The following is an 18,918-nucleotide window of genomic DNA, read 5'->3' as shown; positions in this document are numbered from 1 at the left end:
GGGCATATAATCTAATTTAATTTCTGTGGTATACTACACAAAGCACCTGGCTTCAAGTACATAAACAAAAAATATCACAAATTAATGTAAGTGCATGTTTATCTGAAATATATTTTACATAAAAATTCAACACTGCACGGTAAGGTTTTAAGATTAATGAAAGTGCAAAAGGTAGTTTTTACAAGTAACGTATGATTTTTGACATCACATGGTATGCAAGGACTCAGAATATCATTGTTTTTCAGTTTATAACACAAAAGTTCTTTAATTCTTTTATTCACTTATATATTCCTTACAACACATGCAGCTAATTTAAAAGAGGACATGAGACCATGGCAGACTGAATGAAATGAATGACTTGATTATTGCAACTCACAGAGAAGAAATCAAAATGTAAATGAATATCCTTACCTTGTGCACTCAACCTTAACAAAACTGCAGGCTGGGAGGAATTTGGGAAAGGATGATTTCCTAAAACACAATGCACCTCCTGGCAGAGACTGTCCAATTTGGAAGAAACTTACACACCATTAAAACACTATTTTGAACACTGGATAATGTCTATGATACTGTACGCTTAATACACACAGTATTATGGAAGTTAGTTAGTCTTTTGGCATCAAGTAATGGGCATAATAAAACCTAATCAATTGACAATGTCCAACATAATCACAGTGTGATGGATCAATGTGTAACTTACCCAAAAACAGCTATTCAGAGCTCTCTTTCTCAATTAATTTTTGTATTCTTAAAATCCATTAAAACATGTAAGTGGTAATGGGAATACACATCTTCACAAAACTTTATATATAAAAGCTAAACACAATTATAGTGTGCACTTGGCTATGTTCCGTTTGTCTGTACGCAACAAACATGTCTCTGTTACATATTCAGTTCAGATTTCTTGTACTACAATACCACTGGGATTTGATGATCCCTGGCCTTATCCTTATGTGACATAGCAAGTTCAAGGCAGAAGAATATGCCACTGCAAAATCTCCATTCGAGTGCCAAGTGACAATACACTCAGTAGCAAGTTCAAATGGTCAGAGTACAGTGAGGATCAGTGAAATTGCAGAACAGAACACTCGAGTAAAACATACAGCCTACAACATGACTGTCAGCAAATGCTGTTTTCTTCCTAGACAAACAGTGTCAAGCACTGATATGAGGGTAGGTAGGGGTCTACTATGGATAGGGTTTGTGCTGGAATTTATCTTTTTGCACCCAGACCTACATTATTACAAATCAATAAATGCAATTATTTATTTCTGAAAGATTTTTTGTGAACATTGTACAGTGCTTCCTAAATGTATCTACTTTTTTCATACAAAAGAATGACAAAAAAAACATGAAAATAGACCATGAATACAGTACCAATGAAAACCAGCATGGTACACGTGGCTGGATTTGTTTGCATTCCTTTCACTAGGTGCAGCACAGATCTGTTTCTCGCCTTGTCAAATGAAACTTGAACAGGAGGAAGGTGCAGCTTGTGCCATGGAATGAATTACTTTCTGATTTCAAAACAACTGCAGAGACTTCAAGAGTCTAAAAAAGTTCAACGCATCTAATACGATAAATGAATGTAGAAACAAAAGTAAAGATTTTATTCCTCCTGATTAAAAAGTAAGAATGATCTTGCCATCTTCCAACTCCTATGTTTTCCTTTTGTAATACTGATATAAAATTACTGAAGACCAATCATAATTGGGCCAATTTTCAGTCAGTTGTCAAGGAGCTACCATTGTTCTCAAGGTCCAGGTGGACAAATTTAAGTTGAAACAGGATAACAATAATCATACTGTTCACTAAAATGGATGTGCACATTCTTTTTCCTCTGGTGTTCTATACACAAAAAAATGCTAGTTATTCTATGACACATTACTATTTCCAAAACAGACAGGTTCCACATTCAATGTTGCTCTAATAGGAATTGCCCATGTGATGGGAAACTATATACAATGTTTGCACATACATAATTTTCTTGCCAATAAATATTAGAAAAAAGAATTGCACATTTATCTCCATGGGTAATGCAACACAAGTCACGTAAAAAAACTTTCAACGTTTAAGAAGTCATTAAAATATGTAAAAGCATGTTGCTCCAACCCAGAGTTAAGTGTGGGTCAGAAGAAAAGACAAACATGATTTACAACACTGCTGAGAGAGACAGTTATTCTTTACACCTGCATTCTGACAGAAGTTTTCAAAGCTTAGTTGTATAAATTATTTGTTTCATAAAAAGTTGTCCAATACCAACAAACGTATAAGCCTGCTTCTCCTTTAAAAATCTTCATTACAGCAATTAGTTAAGATTTGTACATTTTCAATAGCTCATATTTGCTACAAGAGACTGGGGCACTGCGAAAATAAATATACAACGATAAGAGCGATGCACACCAGATCGATAACTTGGTGGACTGTGCCATTCCTACTGCCACACCCACTTTCCTTCACGACACTGACACTGGCACACGCACTACACTTCGAGACATAGTTCAATGAGACCATCACTACTGTCCGTTCATCGGTTTTGCTAAACCTAACTGGGTCATCTCTGACTCGTCTGTTGGTTCATGTCATACAGTACTTGTGCAATTGTTCGTGATGACTCCACATTGCTTAATGCAACACTAGCCAAATGGGGCTCATAGCTTCGCAGAAATCTGAAATCAGATAACATTACAATGTTAGGGAATACTATTTTAAGACAATGTTAATATAAGTAACCTACATGTCTATTATATATCATGTAAACTATTACTAGCAACAATTATACTTCAGAACATACAGTCAGTAGGTAAAATGAGCTTATGTGTATCTTGCCTTTTTCCATTTGTAGAATAGATGACTAGGTTACGAAGAATAAGTGAAGATGTAAGTCGGATGCTCTTTGTAACTGGACCCTCATTGTCATCCTGAAAATTATACATTAGTATTCTTATATTCTTTTTAAGAGATCAAGACTAAAGGTAACATTATTACACAAACAAAACAAAACTTGTTCATAATGAAACAAAAAATTAACAATTTCCTGTATATAACACACTGCACTGTACACATCCCATATATTTACATATTTTCTATCCAAATCAGAAATTTACAACCTATTACTCAGTAGCACAAAGTTAAATATATTGACCGTAACAGTCGAGAGGCAGGGTTAATTCTTTCCCACCTCTGACACTAATGTACCTTCTTACAAAAAGTAAAGAAGAAACAGTGCAAAACAAACTTATGTGAGCAGAAACTAAATCACAAGGCATGCTATTTTTATGTTTTTGCTTCAACATTCGATTTGTCATACACTCTCCATTTATTAGAGACACTTCTACATTTGATTTTAAACTTATCAAATATTTATACATTCCTGTACAAAAGAGGACAGGCTGTGTTGCACTGTTATATGTGTTTCACCCACGTACTCCTGACACTTGACAGCAGTGTCAATGGAACCAAACTGTTTCCCATTTGAAACACTAAAAATACCTTAAAAACGAAATCTCCGGCTTCTTTATACAAGACCTGAGGCTTGCTTTTACGGCCTTCCATAAATAAAAGCACATAATTAAAATCCACTGAATGTCTAAAGTGACTTGCCAAGTTACGTGATGGCTGGTGTAGACGATAAATAAATACACTTCCATTCCCTAACAACTTTCACATACTTGAGCTATGAGGTTTTCTTGGTGGTGAAAATGATGGTAGAAGATTATGGCAATGTTCCTCCAAAATGGTGGTGATAACCTACATGACTACACAGCATCACAACTCAAAAGTCAACAGTCTTAACTTTTACTTACGTAACCTGCATTATAGAAATCTCCGTTAGTATTACTCATGCTATCACTTGTGTCATAAAATGTTTCTTAAATCAAGGAGCTTAATAAAACCATTCTTCTGTTTAACACACATGACCAGAAGACACATCACCAATCTGATTATGAATATAAGAACATTACTAGTATGTTATAATTATGTGAAAGTATGTCTGTCTACATGTTTCACTTTTATAAGTACTCAACAGATTTATGTGAAATTTGGTTTGGGGGGCCTGAAACAGGTGTTGAGCAAACAGTTTGACCTGTATTAGCCCATTCTTTATATGAAGCTCAAATAAAATGTTAACCTCAGAGAAAGTCTGCCTACTCTGGAGTCTGAGCTGCAACTAGACTTCACCAAATACCTTTGCTAAAGGTATTTTGTGACTCAGGGATATCAAGATTAAAATGATATGCTATACATAACAAAGGTGACAACCTCCTAAAAATGTATGTGTACATCTCAAGGACCACCATGTTTATTTTGCAAAGATACCTTGGGCATAAACTTAAGCTAATCTAAAAAGCAACACTTTTAAAATTAAACATGGTGAATTTTGACAATAAATTTACTTATTGTATAATCAATCAAACTCTTTGAGGTACCTTTCTTCCTTGTTCCTGGCAGCACAGAAATTAAAAGCAATGTCAATAAACTTTACTGAATGTCTTTCAAATTTAAAATAAAAATAGCATTATCAATTAGAAATACAACCAGATCTCAATAACAATCAGGTTTAAACAAAATTTCCACAACTGACTTGTCAATTTTTAAAGATGAATTTGTACTGGTTGGCATTTATACTATCTCGAGAATCTGCCACAAGATTTTAATTAACACTATTTTGAATTCTTTTTAAAATAACTAAATCACAAATTTAAAAATGAATTTATCATGATACTGGCAAGTAAAAACAACAAAGAACACCTATTTCACATACACATGCATGCACACGCGCAAATGTACACACACTCACATAAAAATTACATTACAATTTATGATGAAACAGAAAACATAAGCAGGGCAAAACTTTTCTAGTGCAACGAATGTCATGCGTTTGTTTTAAGGACCATGCTCTATGTGGCTACCAAAATGAAGATGACAATGGAAGATTAAAAAAAACACTGCATTAAAACTAATGAGGGCGGACAATTTTACTGCTGCTGGCGAAAGTGCTTTTAGTAAAACCACAAACATACACTCACTATATATTTTTAAACTACAAATTTCTAAACTAATTTTATTACACTAAAACAAAAATGACATACTGAACGCAGTTGTGATTTTGGTTGAAACATCATAGAAAAATGCTATTCCTAAAACAATGAAACTATTAATGAAATCCAATGGTGATATTAAGTTTCGGTACGGATAATTTTCAGTGGGCAAAACATTACATGCAAAACATAGTATATAATAGTTCACAATGTGCAAAACTTCAAACTGGTAGGTATCATAGAGATTTTGATTACTGTAACTATTACTAAAAGACAAATTAATTTAGAAAGCATAATCCTTGCTTGCAATGGACCATTCAAAGAAACAGCACCTGAAAATGGAGCTTGATGTTTTATTTTTGCAAAGAGTTTCCCAACATAAGTATGGATGGAACAAGCATGCAGGATAGGAGTTTAATAAATAATGCTATATGCTACAAGATGTTTTCAAATGCGCCCATTTCTTGCTTACCTGCTCGGGCGGGCTTGGGCCAGTCCGAGCTGGAATAGTCGCAGGTGGCCCTGGTTTAGTGGGCCTCTGCAGCACGGTCAACAAGAGAGAACACCAAGAAATTCAATGATTGACTGTACGCATGTGGTTTTACTCAAGCCCCACTGGAGGACCTTATAGATCCACACTGTAGCAAGCGAACATTGAGAATATTTTCTACTTAGTAGCCATGGCAATCACAGTTTCTTCTCAGTAAAATTATGCGAAACATAAAAAGGGGTAAAATCATGAAACGTATTTCAACAAACTGTATAAATTTCTACACATTTTGTATTACATACAAAATCACTGATATAGTCCAGTAATTTTTCCTGCATCCCATTATTTCTAAAATTTAGAAAATTTAACTTCATATGCTCAAACTTCTCATAAATAATTACAAAAGCTGCACTAATGACTGGGCTGGCTGCTAAGTATTCAGTGGTTCTTAACAACACACAATTTGGTAATTTAACCATCAATATCAATTGAGATTTTAAACTGAAAATACATAACAAAGCTTGCCAATCTAGAGATTCATCATTAATTGTTCTAGGTGTGTTGAAGTGCTTTGCTACATTTTTTTTACAAAGTATTGAGAATTTATGGGATCAACTTCCTGATGTTTTTCTACAACGTAACAGAATACTTCTGATTTCCTATAAGGACAAAGTGAAAAGTGCTCCCACAATAGCTGTATCTTGTATTAGACAAATCAACATTTACATATACTCATTTTTTTAAAAAAACTTTCTGATAACTTATGAAGATTTTTTAAGATGTAAAATTTATTTAAAACTGAATCACCTGTATTTTTAAAAAATAACTTTGTATTATTTTCCTATCTTTGTCTCAACAAACTTTCCCACAGAAACAGGGGCCATGAAAGACAACTGTCTTTGTGTTAGTAAAATGTCTTTTACAATTTATGATGCATTACAATTAAGGCTGGGACCACACGACCATACAAAGTACGCTGCAACGGACATACTTTGAACGGTCGTGTGGCCAGGGTCTAACGTTCAGCTTCACTGCCTAACCCACAGTTATTTCAGAATATTGAAACAATCACTTCTTATTTCGGGCTATGTAGATTCATCACACACAAAATATACGTAAAATTGTTTATATAAACTTTCACAAACATTTGTCAGAATGTACTTGTGATTCGCTGATTTCAGATATGTGCCCCGAAGATTCTTTCTAGTTATATTTAAACACAGACACATGCCTGTTATCACCAGACGTGTATCGTGGTGGTGGCATTATTATTATTATTTGCAAGTCTTTCAGACTCAATATACTTTTTCACAAACTGGACCTACAGATCAATAAAAATTATGCATTTGCTGTAAAACATAAAGATGACAATTAATCAGGAACACAAAATATTTAATAAATATATGAAGATGGAAAGATAAGTTTACATTTTATACAACCTGGATTTGAAGCCTGGAAACCAAATCCTTAAACAGGACAGCACTGTTCTCTTGAAGATCCACTATATATATACTTTTATACATATTTACATAGTAACACATACATCAATACACTTTCAGCTGTCAATGATTTACATGAATCTGCCATCTTTAAACTATAAGATACAGGATTGTAATAATCTATTGATTATTTCTTTCCTACCAACATATTTTCATCCTGCCTTGATAGATTTAAATTACAGTGTTCAGTAACTTACCATCATCTCCTTGGGGTTAACAAATTCAAGTGCATGCCTTTTAATAGCATGGAAGGCTGCATTTGGGGCATATCCAGGATGTGGGGGTGGAGGTTGGGGTGGGGGAATCTCGCTCCTCCCACTCTGAGAAAGTTGCCGACGACGTACTGCCATCATACGAAGAACCTGAACCCCAAAATGACAAAATCTTTGTACACTGTTATGAACAAGCGACAATGCAAGAAACTAAAACCTTCCATGTGGTAAACACCAAAAACTGAACATTTCTAAGGATGAGTTCACACTTGAATTCATGCAGGGAAACATCTATTCAAGGGGAGTACCCAAAACAAGATTGATTACAAAATAAAAATGAGTGTGTAGCGCCACGTAGTTACCAACGTTACATAGGTCTTTGCAGCCTCCTCAGGGTGATGATGAAGGCAGCAAGGACATCTGAAACGCTGGTAAATTTCTATCAGACTACATGGTGCTACAACCCAGAAGACATCTTAGTTCAATATTATACTTTTCCCAACTTACACCTACAAAAGGTTATGTATTCCCAAAGTTTCAAAACCTCTCTTCTCAAATAATCTTGCCTCCACATGCACCATATAAACTACAAATATTCATCAAAACAGTGACTAAACCTTGGTGAAGGCACAAAACCACTTATGATGATGACGACGAACAAAACCAAACGATGATGATGACAACAATAACAACATATGTAACAGCAAAATTAGATTCAATAGCCACTACTTACATCAGCATTGCAATGTCGATCATAAAGATGTGTCATGAGAGAAAAGCGCTTTCGCTTCATGGCATCACAGCGTTCCCACAGACACTGAATTTCTTCACTGCCCAATGGGCAGTGTGCTTCACAAGCATGCATGTAGACCTCGTTCGCAGACTTGAAGCTCCTGCACATACGAACTCCTGTTTAGAACTTCAAACGCACAGTCAGATGCAGTATTTTGTTAATTTATTTTTCAGAATTCCTGTAAAAATTTGCCAAGGCTTAACCTTTAACAAATGTATTTAAGAATTATATGATTTTAAACTTATTGGAAGTAAAATAATGAATGTCTCTGTAGCATATGGGGACAGAGTTTCTGATAAATAGCACCACTTATGGTTCTGTAAGTGGGGAAAGGGGGATGGGAAGTGTGAGGAATTCAAGTACACTAAATTAATCAAGTGACAATCTTTTAGGCAGGAGCAGGGAGGCAATCAACATGTTACTCCAAATCAAATAACATACATCTAAGAAAATATGTTTTTATAAAAAAGCACTGAAATATGCTCATCTTCAACTAACCAATAGAAATATGTACTGTTAAAAAGGAAACACTCACCGCATACATCCCCTCCATTCACACAAGAAGATGGCCTGATCCACAATAGACCCTGCTGTCATCAGTCTTGTTTGTGGAGGGGTTGGCTGGCATGGCGGCTTGCTGCTTCTTACAGTGTTCTGGAGTGTGGATTTATCTGAATTAGTTTCAGTTACAGGGGTACTTGATGACTGAGGCCTAGTGTTGGGTAAGGTTCTTGTTTGTTTAGGTGGCTGAACTGGGGTGGCTCTTGGTGAATTAAGAGCTGTGGGTGATGGAGAGAGTGGAGGCCTTGGGATAGCAGGCACTGCTGTAGGATGAACGGTAGGTGGTTTGGCATTAGTTTTTGTGGCAGTTACCGGTGATGGTGAGACAGGAGCCAGTGTGGTGGTCGACAAGTTTGTTGGAGTGATGGCCCTTGTTAGGGGCTGAGCCGGAGGTAGACTAGTTGATGTGCCAGTGGAGGCAACCCGGGAAGGTATATGAACAGGAGTCGTATTAGTTGATGTAGCCACAGTGGAAGTACTCACATGCTTCACAGGCTGAAGTGAAGGAGAGGCAGGAGATAGTGGGGGTTGAGGAGGGGCACTTGAGGTTGGCACAAGTGCTGGAGGAGGGATGGATGCAGAAGGGGGATTGGAGATGGCTGGACTCTGAAGGATAGGCCGCGGAACCTGCGTCACAACAACAGGTTGACCCTGTGGTGTCACAACCACCTTCTGGTGGTGAGTGGCAGATGAAGAACTCTGGGGCTGTAGGATGATGATTGTCTTCGTGCCTGTACCCTGCTGCTGAGGTGTCTGTGCCACCAGAACTGTCTGTGTCTGACCCTGTACCAGTGCAGTCTGGGGTTGTGCAACCACATAATGAGCCTGGCCAGAACTGCTACTTGTAGACACAATGTACTGGCCTCCCTGACCACTGCTTGTCTGGACCAACTGGACCTGTCCTTGTGCTGGGGCCTGAGAGAGGATAAACTGGCCAGAACTTGACTGAGAAAGTACCACTTGGCCAGCCTGCATCAGCTGTGCTCCCTGCGAATGAGTCACTGCAGATATCTGCGTCCTTTGTGCTGCACTACCTCCTGTCTGGACCAGAACAGGCACTGCCTGGTGGCCTGTTGGGGTCTTTATGGTGGCTGTGGCTGCATTGGGTCCCTGCTGTAGAGTGAGCTGACCTCCTGCTGTGATTAGTACCTGTCCCTGCGGGGCTAGCTGTCCCTGGGATACAATGATCTGCCTTGGTGCTGCTGTCACAATCAGCTGCTGCTGCGGGCCAGACTCAACACCCTGGCCCAGAAACACGGCTTGCCGTAAACCACTAGCACTTTGTACCAGCACTTGCGTTGGTGGAGGTGGTGGCAACTCAAGTTCTGGCTCATCTTCCAATGCAGAGGCAGCTAGTGCTGCATACAAGTTTGCTGCTGATGGAGATGCGTTTACAGCTTCTGTATTATCAGCTGATGCACTTGATGATGTAGATTTGTCTGTTGAACCTGGTGACAGGGGTCCTGGGTTTTGTTCTATGCCTGCTGAGATAGGCCCCGGGGAGGATGTCCCATTCATCACAGACTCTGGGGACAGGTGTGGCCGTTTCGCTTCTGAGACTCCATCCTCAGCTCCGAGACTCTCGGCAGCTGGCCGTTTCAATGTTTGAACAGTCTGTGTCTGCTGAGTCATTACCCCATACTTCACTTGTTCATTCGGGGCCACAACAGAGTTACCCATGAGGGGCTCATCAGTTGTGCCAATACCTACTGTCTTAAATGCAGTATTTCCTTTTTCATTGTTGGGAACACCTGCCAAATTGTTAGAAACTTGTCCTACTGTCCTAACCACACCAATGGACTCACTACAATTATCACTAATACCTCCTACATTCTTTGAGGTTTCCTTAACATCAACTGATTTTGTCTGTGTGATGGAACTTTCTTTCAGCACTTTCTCAAGATGATTTTCCACAAGTTCCAAACCCTTCTCACCAATACGAAGTTCTTTTCCAAGCACACCGTTCAGTATTGGAGGCTCCTTTTTGTCTACTTTCTTCTCCAGCAAGTCTGCCAACATAAGGCTCTTAGTTCCTGCAGGTTTAGGATTTTGCTGTTGTGAGGAGCTCCGTGCCGAATCCTTTGAGCTGCTGTCATTTGATGCAGCATCAATATCGAGTGAATGAGGAATGCCATTAAGCAAGAGGCCTTCAAAACTTGTAAGAGAATTATCTCCATCATCTGTAGACGAGATATTGCCCGTACATATTCCACTGCAATCTCTACTACTTGACGCGAGAGAATTGTTACCTGTTGAGTCAGAATCCTCAACATCTAATCTGGAGGGCAGACAAGAGTTGCTGAGAGGGGCTAATGGAGGAGGTGGAGGCTGGGGAGGCTCTCGGCGACCCCTCAGAGCAAGATTTCCACCTCCAATGGCCAGGGCTGGAGAAGGGACATGATTTTCTGTAATCACTCTAGTTGGTATTTGAGTAATGACTCCTGGATTTACAACACACTGAGTAGCAGTGGTTATGATGCTAGAGGCCATGGAGCAGGAGCCATTACTGCTGTTCTCTCCAGCTGCATCCCTTAATGGTTCCAACTGAAATGAAAATCAACATCAGCCATTTTGTACTCAAACATGGATAAACATTTACCATTTCCAAGGTTAAGCTGCAAAAAGCATTCTACCTCGTGATGGGTTTCTTTATGACTATCGGTGTAGTTTACTTACAGCTGATAGTTATTCAGCTGATCAAAAAATTCTGTGTTATGGAATCTGGAGTTTCATCACTGTCAACACAAAAGCAAACTAATGAATTCTATCTTCAGTTAGTTGAATCCAATTTACATCTCCAAAGCATACTTCTATAAGATTCATCTTAATACAACCCTCTCTTGACTTTGAAGTTATATTATTAGATATATTTCCTATGGATCTCTCACCTGTGCCTGTGTTTGTGTCTGGGCCTGCAATGGCGTCGTCTGAGACTGCACCTGAAGAGGTGTCCTTGCTCCATTGATGCGTGACACTCTCTGACGAGGATCAGGACTCTTCACCGTTGTAGTGGTGGTTGTTGCTACTCCAGCAGCAGCAGCAGCAGAAGGTTTGCTCTTGGAGGTTATGTTTCCCACTCCCTTGCCTTGAACACTGTTTGATGTAGAGGGTGGAAGTAGTGGTGGCGGTGAAGATGAATCCATCTTCTGCGACTGTAACTGCTGCTGCAAGAGTCGTTGCTGCTGTTGGCGCTGTGTGACCTACAGTCAATAAGAAGTAAAAAAATAATTAAATTATTGTGCTGATCACAGACAATGCCTCACTTTAAACCCCTCATAGTCAAGATGAGACCACTATGACAATCTCTAGCAAATGTGGATTTGCCTCTTGAAGCTGAAAGGAACTGTAGACGTTATTAAAAGACAATAATATGAAGCATAAGATACTCATATAGCATGTTCCATTAGCTATACTGTACATAAAATTAAATGCAGAGTTACAGTCTGTGAAAACAGGTGGGGCATATAGTTACCACTGGGTTTTACATGGATTGTAGCAATATTTGATTTGCATCAATTTAAAAGTATGGAATGAAGTTTGTTTCACCTATGATTGGAACTGAAGTTTTAATATATTCATGTGAATACAACTAAAATAGTGTTATGTTTGGACATGGTCCATTTTACTTCTAAATCATCAAAATATAACTACTCAGTATGTAAATTATAACCAGACACTGCTATTTCAGTGAACAATTATATCACAAATTAATTGAAGAAAATTAACAAAATTAGTTATGTACCTGTCAGGACTTCTTTCTTTCATCTGTAAGTAAAGGAACCATTACATCAGCCTTGTAGATACCATGAAAGAAATCACTTGCTCACATCAATGTTAATTATAAGATTAACATAACATACAGTAAGAATGTAATCATGATGCTTTGAGAGGACAGAGTTACTGGTGTAAGTTTCTGCATTTTATTTAAAGAAACCGGTAGAATGCGGTACTAGCAGGACACACACAGAAAGAAAGACCAGCAAAAGCACTCAGCACACAGAAATATTTCTAAATCCCACTCTGATATTCCTCAAAACAAGAATAACACAAAAGCAAAAATTTGTTCATGTATGACAACTAATAATGTTCGATCACACATTAAGAGCAACTTCTAGTTAATGAATCTCACTGTACATGTTCCAGTTTTCTTATCCAAGTACGGTACCTTATCGTCTTCCATCACATAAAGAAGGAATTCATCTCTACTAACCCTTCATTAAAAACACTACAGCAGTTTTCTTAACGCTGCATCTCTCAATATAATTCTCACCATACCATAACTGATTTATATTCCCATAAGAACACAAATTTTACTAGCATCTTTCATGCCTTTTCCCTTGCATGCTAATAAAATTTCAATGCAATGAAATACTGAAAGGAGAAGTCCATCACATATGCCACTGAAAAACCAGGAATTTCCATGCTTTCTTACATCCCACACTAAATATGCAGCAGAACGACCATGTAGTTTACACTGATCTTTGGGTTAGTGATGTAAAATATACAATACTAATATTGCCTTAAAGTTTTTATCATGATATTATGAGGAAACAGGATGACAACTATAACAGTAGACATGGAAAGGTTCCAAGAAACATGAGCCCAGTGATAAAAGTTCACATCATACATAGACACTATCATATGAGCCTTCGGTACTACAAATGCTCTTATTTTCCGTCCAATGCAACAACTTCAAAACCTTGTTTACTCTGCCCTCTTCTTTTACAGTGCAATTTCAACTCTGCATACAGTGCACTATAAGTGTTGCAGCACAGAGCACTGTAACACTTGGAGTTAATATACACACTATTGTCAGTCTAACAGCACATACCATACCCACCATGAGTCACTCCACATTCAACCCTGAACACAGCCACCAAAAAGCACAAGGTGTAAAAGTTTGATTTTCCTGCAAACTTCTCTCCACATCACAATCTAAAATGGCTCTGGGACACATTTAGCCTTCAATCCTACAGACACTGATAGATGCCTTTCCTAAGATAAAGACAGCCAGAATATGAAGCTACAACTTGATCTAGTGACTTATTTAAGATGCAATCGAAATGTCTCTTCTTGGCCTTGTCCAGAATGGCTGCTGAATAACTCCAGCTGTTTACTCGGTGAAGAACACGAATGTGTTTCTTGGGATTAATGTGACTACAGCATAAAGCACTACACTTAGGTTCACTTACAAACTTCTCACAGGAGCATCTAACAATTTATTCTTCTCAACCACATCCAAAATGGCCCTGGGACACTCCAACCTTCTACCCACCAAGTACTTGGGGGTATCTTTCCTACTGTAGACAGAGCCAAAGAATTAACTTTTTTATTTATTGTTTATTTAATAATGCTGTCAGTAGTTCAGACTATGTAATGTTGAAATTACATGATTAATTAATAATAAATTGGCAAGGATATGGAAGGAAGTGGTTGTGGCCTAATTTATGGCACTTGCCTCAAGAGATGGAGAAAAACCATGAAAGAAGTCAGTCTGGATAGGTGGTCTCTGAGCCAAGATTTGAACTTGTGAAACAGGAGTCCTAACCACTTGGCTGTGGCATTCAGTATCCATAGCATCAATCACACCTTTATTTACCGTCAAGGTTGAAAATGTATGGAGCTTTTCCTTACATATGAACAACATGAATTTATATTCATACATAGAATTCAAACGTATATTTTATTCCAACATTACCAACATAACTTGAAACCCAGTACCTACCATTCTTTATTCTTGATCTTCAGTGACAGTTGTTATACTAAATGCTACGCAAATTAAATTTCTGAATCTGCTGAAAGAAATATTACAAAACTGTGACAGAGGAGTAGACCAACTCATAAACTATACAATAACAATGCCATTATTTTACCGAGAAAACCATAACCAGTGGTGAGCCTCAGTATAATGTGAGGGGAGGCTTGGGAAGGCAAGACTGGATTGCACTTACCATGGATTAACTCCTGAAGACACGACAAGTTTCTGGAAACATATTTAGCTACTGAACTGATTCTTTGGCATACTCTTCAATTAATATGAAAAAGACAGGTATATGGTATTATGTCCACGTGTCACTAATAACTTCTGAAGACAAACTTGGTATGAACATCATGCCATGAGAGCTGACACTATCTCACTATTTGTAAGGAGGAAACATTAGTTCTACTACCAGAGTACAAATGTAGGGGCCTTAAATTGTGTAGAGTAATTTTTTGGAGCTAACATATCCTAATCATCAATGGCTGACAACTGGGCTTTTAGCAAGAAGCATGGATATTGCAGTTTCAGTTAGAACAACTGAAATTTTGCATGATTAATAAAGGAATTGATTAATTCTCGAAAGGGGCTAGATCTCCTACCGTCTTTTGTGGTGTGATGCCCTCTACCAGGTCTCGTGCCCTCAGGGGTATAGAGCAGTGGGGGTAGAAACAAAAGTTGCAGTAATAATACTCTATGCTCACAAACATCAATCCTACAGCTCAAATAAATGTTTAATCAGCATTACTCTTCCATTTTTGGAATTTGACACACATACAATTTCAATTAAGTAATGCTTTCTGTAGAACTTTAAGAATACAAATACCACGGTAAAATACATTCACTTGAATTTCTAAATACCTGAGCAGCTTAAAGCAACACCAATCAAAGAATTAGGAATGACAATTACTATTAATTGATTAATGGGTTAAATTTTCATAAAAGTCAGCCATATTAGCACTGAGGTGCGAAGCAGGCTGGTGCAGCAATAATGCTTTAGACTGTATTCAGGAGGTACCCCAGATTGAATATTGGTTGAATTACTAGCCATTCAAGTTGAAAATTTCATGGTTTTATTCTGTCAATCTTCAAATAGGTTATGACTGCCTCATTCTAAAACCTTACTCATCACTAAAGATCATCTTCCCATCTTAACTAATACTAATGCAGTTCAAATAGCATTGTTACAGAATCTTAAGACAAGATCAACCACTGAACTAACCTGCTATAGGAAACTCACAAAATTAATCCAAATAACAGATGGAGAATACTAAAATTTAGAAACTATCATGCTACTACGAACAATCCACATCCAAGTGACTTGCACAATTCCTGAAACAGAACACCTTACCTCCAACTTCCTCACACGTGATCACCATAACCAAACACTTTATCCGCATTACAATACACACTGATACATGTTAAATCAACATAACATCAAATATTTAATACAATCAAAATCCAAAACTGTTTTTAAATTAGGTTAATAGTAAACCAATACTCAGAAGTAACAACACTACTTAAAAAACATGCAAACAAACAAACAAACCAACCAACCAACGAGCATGTCGCCTGTCACCATAAAAAGGAAAACAAGGAGAGCTTAAGTTATCCATATCTTAAAATCTGTAACACATTCCAAGATACTTCACTTTCAGTGTCTTATTTGTTATAACATTTATAATAAAATAAGAGTCAAAGCTGAAAACCAAAATCATATCAAGAGACATTAAACTGTTCAAGTTCAATATCATAATTTATGAGCAAAATTTCATATAATGCTGTACATATTGGGCATATTAAAATGAGCTACCAACTCCATGGTACAGTGCCCATCTTAGAAAGTGTGTTGTTACTCAGCTAACCAAGAAATATTTTGTTTTCCAGGAACTCAAGGGTTAACAAAAGCCTGCTATTAGGGCCCATCATGAGCCAGCTGATTCCAGTTCACACCCTAACACTTCGTAACTGCATGACCTGTTTTAAAAAATTCCCCAATCTATATCCGTGTTACAAGGTCTGCCATGTGGTCTCTGCCTTTTGAAGTTTTCTGACCAAAATTGTTTTATTGTAATTTGTCATCTCTCCCATATTAAAGATAGATAAAACTTTCTATAAAATTAAAATCGTGGGAATGTATGTTCACTTATACGTCAAGAACGGATATAAAATTGTCTGCCCAAAACTTAGCATGCTTGTTTCTTGAAATCAGTACGAAATTTTAGAAGGTTCAAAACTCAGGATAAAGTGACTTGGGTTTGAGTCCCAGTGAGGGTGGTTTCTATAGCTCAGAAACTAGGCATAACAGAGAAACCGCACCAAGATCAGAGTCTATTTATTATCTGTTTCCAATTTCCTAAGCAGTAAATATCAATTAAGCGTAAGAAATCAATAATTCTAAATTATAGTGAATTAAGTCTTCATGACTTACTGAAACCTAAAGCTACATTGGAGGGAAAAAATACCAATACAAATTTTACTGGTTAGTAAGCATGAAAACTATAAACAATTCCTTTTGGAATAAATACCTGTTTAATCATGTTTGTGACTCAATAATTTGCTTAGTGATTTTGTCAGAACTCAATGTTTGAAGGGGGTAAGATGTTTACCTGCGGTGCTGGGGGCGGCTGCTTGGTGGATGTGGATTCAGTAGTAGTGGTAGTAGAGCACGCTTCAGGCATCATGCTACTCGCTGCTACAGTAGCAGGCTGGGGCATCATGCACTCACTGCCGGCAGCGTTTACCTTGGTAGCCAGAAGGCTCTTGATGAGTGATGTGGGAGGGCCACCCCCTGCCACTTCTTTATTGGACCCCGGCAACGCCTTACCACCAGTAGCAGAATTTGGGGATCCCCCACTGCTTCCCAACAGGGCTTGGGTCAAGTGGGGATGAGCCAACACCTTCATGGTAGCACAGTGACAGACACAACCAAACAATAGCAAAACTAGACCAAACAACTGAAACAACCAGCCACTCAACAACTCTGCTGTAAAGTCTTACCAGGTTTCTACAATTTTCAATTCAATTCAATTCAATTTTATATGTGTCCCTGCTTTATAATTTCTACACCCTGAAAATTTAACATATTCCACAGAAAAGGGATGTTCTTGAGAAGTTGATCAAGAAACAGAGACAGACCTGCCTACAAGGTTTGCATAATGAACACCTACATGAATAAATTAGTGAGTAATCTGGTAAGATTATCAACAGCTTTCACAACTAAAACTGAAAAAAACACACAACATTCATACATATACATCAATGAATGAAAATAGAACGATGCAAAAATATACACCAAAATTTAAATGCTACAAACTAAGCAACCACAAAAACAAACTACCACCCAATTATGAGACATATACTGAATATAAATTCACTTCTATTGTAAAATGGTATTTTGAAATGCTGAACAGATACCTATAAAAGGAAGGAATTCTTAAAATATAAACCACATTCAGAAATCTAAGTGTCATTCCAAATTTGCTAATCTATGGAATTCAACATAATAAAATCAAAATTTATTATCACCAACTGAAAGAAATACATCAGAAGTGGTTCGGTCCAAAACACTGAGCCTAATTCAGCACCTCTTTTATTTTATTTGCAGATAACACATTAATCATTAATATGTGAGAAGTTTTTAAACTTCAGCATTATCAAGATGCCAACTAACACCCTTTTCATTTGACTGCATGACATACATGAATCCAATTCTTATTTTCACACATAAAACTGAAATATAAAGAACTTATGTATATTAAAAGCCCAAGAAGAAATACCTGAGAAGTATAATTGGTACAACTAGGAGAGATGAAATACAGAATGTACTATGAAGATGTACGATTGAGACTCTGTCGTAGCTGATACAGATAATAACCTGCCAAACCCATTAAGACAAGAAAAACAGGAGGAAAAGAAACAAATGATTCATAATTAATGGAGCTAAAAGAACTACAGAGGCTATTCAGCATTGAAAATTGCTGGTGGAATGCCTGAAAGGTCTGTTTGGTGCGAGGTCTATAAACTAGAAACAGCTGGTTCATGTACTGGAACATTAAATTTGAAATGAAAAGGACATAACATAATCTTAATTATCACAAAAATTATCAAGATATAAACCAATTAACTCTTATGAAGAATTCTGTCCATTTGTAATGTCACGGACCACTCCATTTCAGATATATACAAAAGATATAGCAATAAATACAGTACCAAGTGCTCCCATATGCATATAATAATGCCATAAAAAGAGTTTTTTCTCTAAATACATAACAAAAGTTCATTCAATACACTATAACAAGTACCTCCGAGACTAACGATGCTTTATAACTTAAGAATCACTCTGATTTGGGCAAACCCATTCTTGGCCATCAAGCAATTCCCATCTCATCAGATGCTATCTAACACTGCAGTTGAAACAAAACCTTACAGAACCTAAGAACAAATCCCATTCGGGTAAATGCAAATTCAATTGTGATATTTTGATTTTGTAGCTATATGCTACATGTGTTTATATGGGAGTACTCCTTACCTTATTTATTGAAGAACCTTAGGGACTTGGTG

General features: G+C 37.4%; 1 protein-coding gene across 8 annotated transcripts in view; it reads right to left on the bottom strand.

The window, feature by feature from the left end:
* Positions 1 to 1,252: 1,252 nt before the first annotated feature.
* Bap170 (Brahma associated protein 170kD) overlaps positions 1,253 to 18,918 on the bottom strand; it is an 81,074-nt gene continuing 63,408 nt past the window's right edge. For 2 of the 8 annotated variants that reach the window (XM_022069767.2, XM_087347655.1), the window contains exons 10-18: positions 16,965 to 17,255; positions 11,486 to 11,797; positions 8,572 to 11,141; positions 7,977 to 8,136; positions 7,229 to 7,393; positions 5,515 to 5,580; positions 4,431 to 4,445; positions 2,830 to 2,921; positions 1,253 to 2,669 (exon numbers count right to left, since the gene is read on the bottom strand). In XM_022069767.2, coding sequence (XP_021925459.1) covers positions 2,555 to 2,669; positions 2,830 to 2,921; positions 4,431 to 4,445; positions 5,515 to 5,580; positions 7,229 to 7,393; positions 7,977 to 8,136; positions 8,572 to 11,141; positions 11,486 to 11,797; positions 16,965 to 17,255 — 3,786 coding nt within the window. In that variant the 3' untranslated portion in view covers positions 1,253 to 2,554. The remainder of the gene's footprint in view (positions 2,670 to 2,829; positions 2,922 to 4,430; positions 4,446 to 5,514; positions 5,581 to 7,228; positions 7,394 to 7,976; positions 8,137 to 8,571; positions 11,142 to 11,485; positions 11,798 to 16,964; positions 17,256 to 18,918) is intronic. The other 6 variants (XM_087347654.1, XM_087347656.1, XM_087347653.1 and 3 more) reach the window with 5 other exon arrangements.

Source organism: Zootermopsis nevadensis, unplaced genomic scaffold (genome assembly GCF_977971745.1).
Source record: "Zootermopsis nevadensis isolate Lab colony 2312 unplaced genomic scaffold, Znev_1.0 Znev_ptg000012l, whole genome shotgun sequence".
Taxonomy (NCBI): Eukaryota; Metazoa; Arthropoda; class Insecta; order Blattodea; family Termopsidae; genus Zootermopsis; species Zootermopsis nevadensis.
The sequence above is the reverse complement of the archived record's forward strand: the minus strand, read 5'-3'. Positions and strand labels throughout refer to the sequence as shown.